This window comes from Dipteris shenzhenensis, chromosome 29, assembly GCF_047967505.1.
Source record: "Dipteris shenzhenensis isolate YYH24624 ecotype China chromosome 29, Dip_SZ_1.0, whole genome shotgun sequence".
Lineage (NCBI taxonomy): Eukaryota > Viridiplantae > Streptophyta > Polypodiopsida > Gleicheniales > Dipteridaceae > Dipteris > Dipteris shenzhenensis.
The window spans coordinates 21,961,358-21,975,294 of record NC_141624.1 but is presented as its reverse complement, the minus strand read 5'-3'; the positions used below and the strand labels follow the sequence as shown (position 1 = coordinate 21,975,294).

Genomic DNA, 13,937 nt, shown 5'->3' with positions numbered 1-13,937 from the left:
ATGCATGACTCTACTAATGCAGCAGTTACAGAGACGGAGTTTCGTGAGGTCCAAGAAAGATTGGAGGCAGAGAAGTCGCAAAAATGCCAGAGACTTGAGAATATTGCAAAGGCCTCATCATTGACACCACCTCCAGCAATTGATGAGAGCAAAAGCTCCATGGATATAACTCGACCAGGAATGGAGGAACAAGATGCTGCCCACATTGTAAGTTCATGATATTTTGTCAATATGAATGAATTTATGTTCTTAGTTTGGCATTGAGAAGATTATTGATGTTATCTCAAATTCAGGATGTCATCGAAGTTGATAAGTTTGCGACACATAAAGGGGGTTGAGGTGACAACATTGGTGTGGATTCAACACTAGCACACTACATGGGAATGTTGAGCGCCATAGCATAGTGTGCTTCCATACTTTGTTCTCCCCTTATGGGAAGGAAGAGATGATAGAGTGCAGGGCACTTTCAAAGCTAGTCTCCCTTGTGCCTTTACCCCCTTCTGCGCGCAAGTGTATTTTGGTGATTGGCATTATCTACTTTGGAGAGAAACTAGTAGGAAGAATCATGGCGATTGCTGCTATGGGTGCTTCAGTAGGTGTTTATGTTGCAAGGCAGCTTTTAGAATATTTCAATGAACCCACTGTTTTGTCAACTCAGAGGAAAGTAGCAATAGTAGCTAAAGCTAAACAAGCAAATATTTTGTAAAAAGTGCATCTATTGGATGCAATATACAAGAAATATTGTATAGACATCAAAATTTAATATATATTTCTCTTGTTTTCTAGATAAGTGGTGTTTTGCATTATAATTGAGTTTCATTTCTTGGATTTTAGTGTATCCTTAATTTAAATATACAGTTGATTTTGAAGAAAAGTGCATTCCCTTATCAAAAGTTTCAAAACAAAGTTTATGAATAGACAAGATCAAGATTGCCAATGAAATCTAATCAAGATAGCAACAAAAGGTCAAATTGGATGCACAATCTCAAACCCTTCCATATTTAGATTCTTCTTGGGACTAGGAATGTTTTGCATCCCAAACCTAGGAGGAAAAAAGAACAATAATATGGTGGCTAATTTAGTTATGTGCATGGTTAGTTGGAAGGATTAATGTAAATTAAGAGGATATATGCTCCATGATTGAGATGGCAAGCTCTCACTTATGCCAATGGTTCCACATGGAGATGGCAATAATCCACACGTATACTTGGTTGGTGTTTGTGTATTATCAAATTTTGATAGAGAACAAGCATATGACTGACTCAATCCTAGCATAGGAGATTGGGTTCTGAGTTTTATGGAAATTGTGGCTAAGAGGTGCTACACACAATTGAAGATGTAGGCCCTTATGGTGTAAAATGTTGTAAAGTATGCTAGGAATGGCCAAAATCACTTTAGAACTATGCCTTGATATTCTGAAGGCATTGGTGATCACTGGAATGAAGTTTGATACAAAATGGTAAGGTTGACAAATGCACTGATAGCTATGAGCAAAAATGGATTAAAATGGTTGCAATGGATTAAAATGATGTGAATAACATGACATATGAAACCATTATTCAAAGTGGGTCCCAACTTTGAATGGTAATGATCAAGATATGGGTTTATAAATTGGGACACATTTCAAGCATGAAGCAAATTGACCATCGATGGCACAAAGTGATGGAAGGATTTTGCAAGCCATAAGATTTAACCTGATGAGTGGCGTTGCCCAATTGTCCGAGAAGGCAAAGGCTACCATACGAGCTGCATGAATGCTAATGCAAGCTAGGTTAGTGTTAGATGGAAGCATCACCGCTGGTTGTGAGAAAGAAGAGTGGCTAATAGCATAGCCTTAGTCAAGGCATGAGACGAGAGGAACCCGAAAGGAAAGAATACAGGATCTAGGTGGAGGAAAGTGGAAAAACATGGGGGAGGAGAAGATAGAGAGAAGCCCTAGAGATCTGAGCTCACACAACAAGGAGGTATAGGCATTGCATGCTTGTGAGAGATGTAAGGTGGCCGGTGTCCTTGTGCGATAGGCAATGGAATCTAGGCTTTGCTGTTACATCCGATTTCCTCATGAGTGCCACAACTAGGATATGTACTAGGATATGCATGAGGGTTCAACTGTTTACATGATAAAATGTAAATTTCAAGAATAGGGGTAATTTTTAATACATGCTTGCTTTTCACATCCTTGTATCTTAATGCATGCGCTCTTTTCACATCCTTTTTAATGCATGCGCTCGCCCCTCTTTTCACAACAAGTAAATCAAAAGAGGGCATTTTCACATCCTTGTATCTTTTGATTTACAAGTCCAAACAGGGTCATGTTACATATCAAATCAAATGGCAAGGTGTAGTTTAGATGATTATCATGTCTTTGTGCACCATCTAGTAAAATCTAATGCACCAAAATATGAATTTGTGGTTAATTTGTTGCATTGGTTAGATTAGTGGGAGCTAAGAATAAATCATTAGGGAAGGATATTTTTCCAGTAACAAAGAAACATGGGTTTCATTCCAAGAGTGAACAGAGTTAAAAAATCTAAGCATTTACATATACATGGAATCTAGACTAATCCATGCAAGGAGTCCTTGGAAACACCCCACCTGTGTGGAAGGTTACATTGATGATCTCAATTACTCTAGTGGAAAGAGAAAACTTGATTGCAGTTATTGTAGGGTTTGTCTTCAATACAAACAATGAATTGGAAATTGAACATACAAACTATCTCATGGATGATGTGAAATTAGTGTTAGTGGCTCAGAAAGTTATATGCATATTTAACCTTCTAGCATTGAGGAAACATATGGACTTTTGAATAAGTTATTATTTTTTGCTACTGAAATGGGGGATTTATAAATCTTTTATTGTTTTTTATTGCTCGCTTTTTGTCACTCGCCTTTTGGTAATCCTCACCTACTATGAGCTTTGCCTTTTCCTTTTGCTGTGTAATGCAATTCTGGCAAAGATTTTCCACCTTGTCTAGAATGTGGAAAGTCCTAAGTAGCATTGTGCCATGTGGGTCTGTTGAGCCAATTGAATTCGCATTTGCTTGGCATCTTCTTGTCCTCTAGCCCATTCTTCCAATCTACATCTTTTGCACTCCTATTCTTCTGGTTTGCTTTTTGGCTCTTGAGGTGCCTCAGGTTGACTCTAAGGATTGGATTGCTCCCCATGGTCTTCTTCATCGTCATCTGTTTGCTCATTGGTTTCCATCCTTTCCTCCTCCTCCTCCTCCTTCTCCTCCTCCTGCCTCCTCTTTCTTCTCTCTTTGATCATTGCATTGTATACATCGGGAGGGATTGGGAGCTTTGAACCGGTCTTCTAGTCTGCTTTGTTGTTGCCATGTCGGTGATGGTGGGGCTATGGGAAATGTGATGGTAGGAAGGAATGCACTAGTATGAGAGAGTACTGGTGGTACTGAGAAAATGAAGGTATTTGCACATATATAGGGGTATATTTATTTTGTGAATCATTATTAGTTAGCCCCTCCCCCCCCCTCTTTCCCCTTTACCCCCCCTCAACCCCTCCTCCCCCCCCCTTTTTATCATTGTTCTCAGGGAGGTTATCCTTACAAAATTTTAGTGTACCATGTGCATTGTAAAGAAGTGATATTTATCAAAAAATTTACTTAATTAAAACATTGGGTTTTTTCATTCAACTTTAGGAAAAAATTACGTAAAGAGGAGGGGTGATTGTTTTGGGGAAAAAGACTTATTTAAGGGGTTTTTAAAATTCCCCATGAACTCCCGTGAGGTCGCTCCCCCAACCTTTTCTCATTGCCCACCCTTGTTGGGTCCACAAGTATAAAATTCAATGCTTGTTTTAAAAAAAAAGAGCCAATTAATCAAATGTCCACAAGAAATATTGAAGTGCAATTTTAAGTAACATCAAAGTACATTTGGTTTAGCGATCCAACGCTTTCCAACATGACTTCTGGTTGCTATCCAACTTCTATATTTTTGGAAATCTTGTGAAGATATCCATGAATGCCTTCTTTCACTTGTTTGAGTTTGATGAATTGCTTGGGCTAACTCCGTTTGCAAAGCTTTATTTCTTGCATAGGAGGATCTGACTATACCATGATAGAACCACTCAAACATCTCATGAAGAGCATTACTTCCATTAATCCCCCCTCCATGTCGCGTACTCTTGAAATAAGCACCTCGAGCTCTATAATGAGAATTTTCCATCCCTTGGGCTTGGAGGCATTCAAGGAACCATATTGGCAAATAAACCATGGACCATGAGCATAAAGAATGTGTTGCATACATAGAAAAAGCATATGAGGTAAACAAGAATAAATTCAAATGTCTTGAAGTAGTACTAATCAAATGCAGGGAGTACAACATCTCCCTAAATCCAACAAAATGCTAGTTCATGGTCACCCACGGAGTTGTTTTGGGACACATCATCTCTCAACATGGGATTGCATATGACATGGACAAAGTCAAAATCATCATGGAATTGCCTCCTCCTACAAATTCCAAAGGTGTACAGGTCTTTATGGGACATTCCGGCTATTATAGAAGATTTATATTGCGGTATGCCATGATAGCTAGACCAATTTACAAATTATTAGTGGAATTCTTATGGACCGAAGAGTGCGACCAAGCCTTTGAGCTTTTAAAGTGGTGCCTAATCACAACACCCATCCTTATATCTCCCAATTGGGATACCGATTTTCATGTTCATACTGATGGATCCAAGTATGCAATTGGGAGTGTGCTTTGTCAACTTGGTGAACATAAGAAAGACTACCCATTCTAGTTTGCCAGTTGACAACTAAATGATGCAGAGATCAACTATACAACCACAGAAAGAGAAGCCCTAGCAATGGTGTATAGTGTAAAGAAATTTTGGCACTATCTATTGGCAAATGATTTTGTCTTCTACACCAACCATCAAGAACCTATGAGTACACAGAGCATAATAATGTTTTTTTGGATGTACGTAGGGTCCAAGCTACAATGGTGGAGTTTTAGAACATGAAAGCATGGGGTATGTTAAAATTATATTGTTTAGAGAGCTCGAATTTTTATTGAAATCTTTTATAATCATGTAAATCTTTAATCTTTCAGATTGTGAAGGAAAGTTATTGGACAAGTATGAGGTTGTAAAAGGCCACAAGTTGGAGAGGGTTAGTATTACTTTGATGAATAAAGCCCTTGGACATGCCAAAGATAAGGAAATTAGGGAAGATTTTACTATGCAATCGGAAAAGCACATTTGGTGGCTTGCCACGTTTGAACTTCCTAAAGAGACACACTCATTCTTGAAATGGGTATTTGATAGATCTCCAATTCCAAGTGTCATAGATGTACAAACAAAAGGAGAGTTGCTTCAACTTGAAGGGTTTGGATCATTTAAAATTGAATGGCACATGGCAAGAGATCTTAAGAGATTGAAGTGTATGTTTGGAATGGAATCGAGTGCAAATGTAACATATCCGTGTCTCTATTATATGCACTCACACCAAACTCGAGGTAGTAACATAGGAATACATAGAGGGAAAGAGAAGGTAAAAAGAGGAAAACACTTTGGGAATGCTAAAGATGTAATGAATGGCATCACAGATGCGGGCACAGATGATGAGGCTAACAAACGGATGTATTGGAGCAATGGAGGAATGAGCTGCAATCAAGATGCTACACCCAATAGAGATCAGAACAATAAAAATTGGGATCCAATTTTAAACATTCCATTACAAAGAGTGCATTTCTGTGTGTTACATGCGGAGATGCGGCTCATTGATAAATTGCTTTACTTGCACATTGTATATGCATGGAACATGAAACTGGAGGAGAGAGTGGCATCATGTATAGCAAGGGTCGAAGCTTTACTCTCGAGCATGGGTCTACATGGGGGGAATGTAACGCTAATCAAAGACACACAATTGTCAGGAAAGTCAAGAAATCTTCCCAATAAAGTGCCCATGGGAGCCTCTAAGGCACGAAGGTTTTTGTCCAATCATGGACAACATCGATTGAATGTGCATTGGAATTATTGGAAAAAGTTATGTGATTGCACGACTAATTTGGAAGCTGATCCTCATGTTAGAACCTTGAGAATACGTGTGGAAAGAATTGGATGCTCTGTTGAAAGATCTTGAGAAAGCCTTCCATAGACAATGATGATGTGCAACTATATAAAGTCATCATGAAAGAGTTCATTGAAGCCATGGTAGATGGATGGGGTGAATCACACATTACTCACTACATGGTGTGTTTAGTCTTTGCTATTTTCAAAATTTTAATTGCAATTAGTTTGAATGGATGCACAAATCATCCAAGAACACCTATAAAAACTTATTCAGAAATGACTTGAAAGCTATACACATGACTCGCTAGAAGGTGGACGGGGCATTACAAAGGTTGAAGGGCATGACTCCATATGCAAAAATACCCCATTCTGTAGTGAATGCTATTTTTTATTGGTCTTTAGGGGCAATTTGCACTTGGTTATAGCCACTGAAGCCATCCAAGAAGCTATATATTTCGGAGCACCTTTTCCAACATTGTTTCTATTAAGGATAGGGGATAGTGATCCCTAATTGTGGCAGCATTCACATTTTTTAAGTTTACACATATTTTGAGCTTCTTGTTGTGTTTAGACATAGTAACGATGGGTGAAATCCAATTAATGTGCTCTAACTTGTAGATGAATCTGGCATCTAGGAGTTTTTCCAGCTCGTCACTCATAAACCATGGTGCCATCTTTAGGATTTGTGCGATAAGCGATAAGTTCCACATACCTTAGGGTGAGCACCTTCCCCTATAGGTATTGTGTGTATTTCCATGTCTAGTGAAATTCCTTTCATCTCTTTGTATGACCATGCTAGGCAGTCACGGTATTACATTAGGAGTGCTTTGAAATTGGTTCCATCTTCTTGTCGAAGCTGTTTCCCAATGAAAACCAATTTTTCTTCCTCCCCTTCAAGGGTGAGGTTTATTCTGTGTGTTTTTGCCAGTCCCTCATAGATTGGAGTTTCTCCAATGCTATCGGTTTCTTGGACTTCAGATTCCCTTAGTGGTCTTGGTAGCTATTTGTGAGAAGATGGGGTCTAATGAATGGCAGTTGTCGATGGTTGCCAATGTTTGTATCCAGTTATTGACATTGCTTTATGAGTCGCTTGCTATGGCATGCTGTTGCAAGGGAGCTGATTTACTTGAGATTCTCGTTGAAGATGTGTCATCCAACGCTCTAGGCACAATTGGTTTTATAGCTCGTGTCCCAACATTCACCTTGACTATAGTGTCGCGATTCTGGATTGTCAATCTATTAGTTTCCCAATCATGGAGGATGATGCTTCCCATAACCAAGGACGTCCCAGTAAGGTTTGATAGGATTTTTTGGGGAGATCCAAGATTGTGAATTGAAGGGAAAAGCAGACTCCTGCAATCTTTGTGGACATGCCATTTACTATTCCCTAGGGCTTAGCTCGTGAATCATCGGCAAGACGTATGTTAAAATTAGCCTTTTGCATTGGTGGGAGACCCCATTCTTCATAGAGCTCCTTTGATAGGACGTTTACACCTGCTCCACCATCCACTATGGCTTGGACTTCATTATATGCCTTGTGGATCAAAGGCACAGTAATGTTGCATATGTCATCTCTCTCATCCATCTGCACAGGGATATCTTCAATGTCATTCATAGGTGGAGGGGGATTTGCAAGTTCAATCCATCCTTTGAAACTCTCCCAGAGATTGGGACAATTCCGTAGGAGGATTCCAATGGGAATTGACACAAGGCAACTCAGTGTTTGCTCTTTCCTACTGCTTTCATAGGAAGAGCTGGGTATTCTATGTTTACAGGGTTCCGAGGCTTTTTGTCATCTACAGATATATTGGGATTGTCGATTGTAGTATATGTGTAGCTTAGGACCTCGAGTCGTGTTCTGGTGAGAGACGTAGGCTTAAGTGTGGTAAGCAAACAAAGTGCATGCATGTGTAAAAGGAACGTAAATCATCTTTGTTGAGGTAATGAAGGATTTTGCCTTCATTGGGGGTTGTAGGATTTAGGAGGAGTTTAAGGGCTCAGAAGGAGGTTCCAGGGTTTAGAAAGAGTTCCAGGGTTTAGAAGGAGGTTCCAGGGTTCAGAAGGAGGTTCCAAGGTTTAGAAGAAGGTTCCAGGGTTTAGGAAGAGTTCCAGGGTTTAGAAGAAGGTTCCAGGGTTCAGGGTAGAGTACATGGTGGAGAACTCGTCTCCCTCATAGATCATGGAGTTTTAAGGGTTGAGGAACAAAGGGTTTAGAGGAGCATAGGAGTGGAAGAGGAAGAAGGTGTAAGAGCATGGGGGAAAGAAGAGAGAGGAGGAGAGGAGGAGGAGAGAGGAGGAGGAGGAGGAGGGAGGAGGAGGAGGAGGAGGAGGAGGAGGAGGAGGAGGAGGAGGGAGGAGGAGGAGGAAGGAGGAGGAGGGAGGAGGAGAGGGAGAGGGTGGGTTGCAAGGTTGGAGGAGAAGGGAGGAGGAGTTGCAAGGTTAGGACATGCTTTTGGACGTGCAGTGCAAGGAAGCATGGACACTTGAGACAAATGCTTGGAATACCAAAGTAGACTCAACATAATGCCCCAAAGAGTGTGGGCTTCATTCCATTATGGGGTATTTATACAAGTTGGAGAGCTTCTCTCTCTGCATGTAACACAAAGTTGTTACACAAAGTTGTAACACAAAGTTGTGTCACAAAGTCGTAACACATTCTCTCTCCTACATGTAGAAGTTGTAACACAAAGTTGTAACACAACTCCACCTCCCCTCTTTCCCTCCCCCTCCATCTCCACCTCCCCCTCTCCCCTCCTCCTCCATCTCCACCTCCCCCTCCCCCCTCCCCCTCCCATCCCCACCACCACCTCCCCCTCCTTCCTTCCACCACCCCCCTTCCCCTTCATCTCCCCCTCCCCCTCCCCCTCCATCTCCCCCTCCCCCTCCCCCTCCCCCTCCCCCCTCCGTCTCCACCACCACCTCCCCCTCCCCCCTCCCCCTCCCCCTCCACCACCACCTCCCCCTTCCCCCTCCCTCTCCCCCTCCCCCCTCCCCCTCCCATTTCCACAACCCCCACCACCTCCCCCTTTCACTCTCTCTCTTTCTTTCTCTCTCTATCCCTCCCCCTTTCTCTCTCTTATTCTTTCTCTCTCTCTTTTCTCTCTCCTCTCTCCCGATCCCCCTCTCTCTCTTACTCTCTCTCCCTCTCTCTCTTTACTCTCTCTCTATCCTTTCTCTCCCCATCCCCCTCTCTCTCTTTTCTCTCTCCTCTCTCCCCCTTCCCCCCTCTCTCTCTTTTCTCTCTCCTCTCTTCCCCCTTCCCCCCCCCTCTCTCTCACTCTCTCCTCTCTCCCCCTCATTCTCTCCCCCACCCACTCTCTCTCTCACTCTCTCTCCTCTCTCCCATCGTTCTCTCCCCCACCCCCTCTCTCTCTCTCCCCCCTTACCCCCCTCTCTGTCAACCCTCCCCGGCAATGGTGCCAAATGTTTGCTCTTTTCTACTGCTTTCATAGGAAGAGCAGGGTATTCTATGTTTGCAGGGTTTCGAGGCTTTTTGCCATCTACAGATATATTGGGATTGTCGGTTGTAGTATATGTGTAGCTTAGGACCTCGAGTCGTGTTCCGGTGAGAGACGTAGGCTTAAGTGTGGTAAGCAAACAAAGTGCATGCATGTGTAAGAGAAATGTAAATCATCTTTGTTGAGGTAATGAAGGCTTTCGCCTTCATTGGGGGTTGTAGGGTTTAGGAGGAGTTTAAGGGTTCAAAAAGAGGTTCCAAGGTTTAGAAAGAGTTCTAGGGTTTAGAAGGAGGTTCCAGGGTTCAGAAGGAGGTTCCAGGGTTTAGAAGGAGGTTCCAGGGTTTAGGAAGAGTTCCAGGGTTTAGAAGGAGGTTCCAGGGTTCAGGGTAGAGTACATGGTGGAGAACTCGTTTCCCTCATAGATCATGGAGTTTTAAGGGTTGAGGAACAAAGGGTTTAGGGGAGCATAGGAGTGGAAGAGGAAGAAGGTGTAAGAGCATGGGGGAAAGAAGAGAGAGGAGGGAGGAGGAGGAGAGAGGAGGAGGAGGAGGAGGAGGGAGGAGGAGGAGGAGGATGGAGGAGGAGGAGGAGGAGGGAGGAGGAGGAGGAAGGAGGAGGAGGGAGGAGGAGAGGGAGAGGGTGGGTTGCAAGGTTGGAGGAGAGGGGAGGAGTTGCAAGGTTAGGACATGCTTTTGGACGTGCAGTGCAAGGAAGCATGGACACTTGAGACAAATGCTTGGAATACCAAAGTAGACTCAACACAATGCCCCAAAGAGTGTGGGCTTCATTCCATTATGGGGTATTTATACAAGTTGGAGAGCTTCTCTCTCTGCATGTAACAGAAAGTCGTATCACAAAGTTGTAACACAAAGTTGTATTACAAAGTTGTAACACATTATCTCTCTACATGTAGAACTTGTAACACAAAGTTGTAACACAAAGTTGTGTCACAAAGTCGTAACACATTCTCTCTCTACATGTAGAAGTTGTAACACAAAGTTGTTACACAAAGTCGTAACACAAAGTTGTATCTAGAAGTTGTAACACAAAGTTGTAACACAAAGTTGTATCACCTTCCCTTTCTACATAAGTTCATGTTGGCACAGAGTCAACACTGAGGATGCTAGAGAGTGCGGCTCCTTCAAGTTGACATGGCGGTACATTTTGTTGAGTCTGTTGTGTTGGAACAGAGGCTTGAGTACAGTATCAATACTTTGTGGGGCCAAGTCATGGATTGGATCTTGAGCTTGTTTCTCAGCCTCAGATTGAGCTTGTTTCTCAGCCTCAAATTGAGCTTGTTCCTTTTGTACCCATTGTTGAAGTGCTTGAAAATGCGCCTTCTCCACCTCTACATTTGGGTATGGAGCTTCTTTTAGTTGAGGCTCGAGAGTTGATGTTGATGAGCTCAGCTGCTCATTGCTTGGTGGAGGTGGAGACACTTGTGCTTTCTTTTTCAGAAGTCTCTTTGGTTGGATTGGAACGTTAGGGTCCTTGGTGGCCTATTTCTGTCGGCATGTATTACATTTATAGGCTGTGATATTATACTTGCCAGACCCAGACTTTGATGGTCCACCCCAATAATGCCAATTGGGACGTCAGTGTTGGCTCTTTCCTATGGCTTTCATAGGAAGAGTAAGGTATTCTCAGTATGCAGGGTTCCAAGGCTTTTTGTCACCTACATATATATTAGGTTGTCGATTGTAGTATATGTGTAGCTTAGGACCTCGAGTCATGTTCCGATGAGAGACATAAGCTTAAGTGTGGTGAGCAAACATAGTGCTGCATGTGTAAAAGGGACGTGTATCATCATGGTTGAGGTAATGAAGGCTTTTGCCTTCACTAGGGGTTTTAGGGTTTCGGAGGAGTTTAAGGGTTAGGAGGAGGTTCCAGGGTTTAGAAGAGGTTCCACAGCTAGAAGGGATTCCAGGGTTAGAAGGAGTTCCAAGGATTAGAAGGAGGTTCCAGGGTTAGAAGGAGTTCCAGGGTTAGAAGGGGTTCCAAGGTTTAGAAGGAGGTTCCAGGGTTAGAAGGAGTTCCAAGGTTAGAAGGGGTTCCAAGGTTTAGAAGGAGGTTCTAGGGTTAGAAGGAGTTCCAGGGTTAGAAAGGGTTCCAAGGTTTAGAGTAGAGTACATGGTGGAGAACTCGTCTCCCTCGTAGGTCATGGAGATTAAGGGTTGAGGAACTAAGGGTTTAGGGGGAGTATAGGAGTGGGAGAGGAAGAAGGTGTAAGAGTGGGGGAAAGAAGAGAGAGGAGGGAGGAGGAGGAGGGAGGAGGAGGAGAGAGGAGGAGGAGGGAGGAGGAGGAGGAAGGAGGAGGAGGGAGGAGGAGAGGGAGAGGATGGGTTGCAAGGTTGGAGGAGAGGGGAGGAGGAGTTGGAAGGTTAGGACATGCTTTTGGATGTGGAGTGCAAGGAAGCATGGACACTTGAGACAAATGCGTGGAATACCAAAGTAGACTCAACACAATGTCCCAAAGAGTATGGGCTTCATTCCATTATGGGGTATTTATACAAATTAGAGAGCTTCTCTCTCTGCATGTAGGAATTGTAACACATTCTCTCTCTACATGTAGAAGTCATATGTAGAAGTTGGAACAAATTATCTTTCTACGTGTAGAAGTCGTATGTAGAAGTTGTAACACCTTCTCTTTCTACATGTAGAAGTTGTATGTAGAAGTTGTAAGACATTCTCTTTCTACATGTAGAAGTCGTATGTAGAACTTGTAACACCTTCTCTTTCTACATGTAGAACTCGTATGTAGAAGTTGTAACACATTCTCTTTCGACATAAGTCCATGTTGGCACATAGTCAAAATACTCCCGGATCCATTTTATTAGCTGTCCTCGAGTTATGGCTTATTTTGATTTTAGAGTTGGGATGCCATGTGCATAACCCAGTGGCTGTTGAGCTTGTTGCATTCGAGTCATTCTTGCTATAATGCTTTTGCACCATACAATTTGTGGTCTATAGTCAGGAAGCTTATCTCCTCTTAAGGAGGGGTAGTCGGCTGTGAATTTCAGAGGGGATCTTGTTGCTAAAGGTTGCAGACTCTGCCATCGAATCTTCTTGGGAAGAGGTTTGGGGGGGGTCTCATTGTTGAGGCTGGTATTTCTTGTTGTCTTGCATACATGTTGGATGCGATTTCACCCATATCATTGAGCTTATAGATATGTTTGTATGCAAGTCTGATATTTTGCATATAGGACGACTGTGAAGTTTGGCGGGGGTCTCGTTGCTGAGGTTGCAGACTTTTTTGCTAGTTCATCTTGAGTTTTGGCATAGCTTCTTGTCCTGCTTGTGAATTCATTGCATGCTTTGAGAGTATGGAATGAATGTGTGTGATACTATTATTGATGCAATCTATTATGTGCTTATGCAAAATCGTGTGATCGGACATGATGTGTCTAACTTTATGCTTATTTGTGGGATTTAATAGGGAAATTAAGACTCAATCATCCCTAATACGAAATTGATTAGGTCTTTCTAAATGTGCAAAAATGTGCATATGCTAGTCAGTGTGCATGTAACAATCTAGTGCAAACTATATGTGCAAAAACGTGCATATGCTAGTGAGTGCTCGTGATACGATCTAATCCTAACTAAGGAAGAATTGGTTTCCTGAATCTTTGTTTTTGTCGGGGATGGCTTGCGTGTTGATGTAGTAGCGCTTCAGTCGACTCCCGTTTATTGTTGTGTTGAAGTAGACTCCATCCGATGTTTCTAGCAGCATAGCTCTGATGGGATTCATCTTTCTTACTTGGTAGGGTCCTTGACTTAGATACTTCAGTTTCCCCTTGTGTACTTTGGCATTGTATAGCAAGACCAAGTCACCTTCCTTGTGTACTTTGGCATTGTATAGCAAGACCAATTAGGGATAGTGATCCCTAATTGTGGCAGCATTCACATTTTTTAAGTTTACGCATATTTTGAGCTTCTTGTTGCATTTAGGCACAATAACGATGGGTGAAACCCAATCAATGTGCTCTATTTCGTAGATGAATCTGGCATTTAGGAGTTTTTCCAGCTCGTCACTCATAAACCATGGTGCCATATTTAGGATTTGTGCGATAAGGTCCACATACCTTAGGGTGAGCACCTTCCCTTATAGGTATTGTGTGTATTGCCACATCTGGTGAAATTCCTTTCATCTCTTTGTATAACCATGCTAGGCATTCATGGTATTCCATTAGGAGTGCTTTGAGTTTGGTTTCATCGTCTTGTCGAAGCTGTTTCCCAATGAAAACCAAATTTTCTTCCTCCCCTTCAAGGGTGAGGTTTATTGTGCATGATTTTGCGGTACTTCATAGATTGGAGTTTCTCCAATGTTATCAGTTTCTTGAACTTCAAATTCTCTTAGTGGTCTTGGCATTGCTATTGGTGCACTACCACTTGTGTAATTCTTGAAGTATTCTGGCACTTCTCGAAGATCCGCCTCTGATGGTGTTGAA

General features: G+C 42.4%; 1 protein-coding gene across 1 annotated transcript; it reads left to right on the top strand.

Moving 5' to 3' along the window:
• Positions 1-6,101, top strand: LOC147882585 (uncharacterized). Its single transcript, XM_087400448.1, has 4 exons — positions 1-207; positions 294-333; positions 5,071-5,400; positions 5,566-6,101. The coding sequence occupies exons 1-4, from the start codon at positions 1-3 to the stop codon at positions 6,099-6,101; spliced, it is 1,113 nt and encodes a 370-aa protein (XP_087256574.1).
• Positions 6,102-13,937: the final 7,836 nt, after the last annotated feature.

Bases quoted from the DNA above. Each gene is read 5' to 3' on its own strand.
- LOC147882585 (XM_087400448.1), top strand. From the start codon at position 1: ATGCATGACTCTACTAATGCAGCAGTTACAGAGACGGAGTTTCGTGAG. The intron at 208-293 runs GTAAGTTCATGA...TCTCAAATTCAG, and splicing joins AACAAGATGCTGCCCACATT to GATGTCATCGAAGTTGATAA. The intron at 5,401-5,565 runs GTATGTTTGGAA...ATGGCATCACAG, and splicing joins AGATCTTAAGAGATTGAAGT to ATGCGGGCACAGATGATGAG.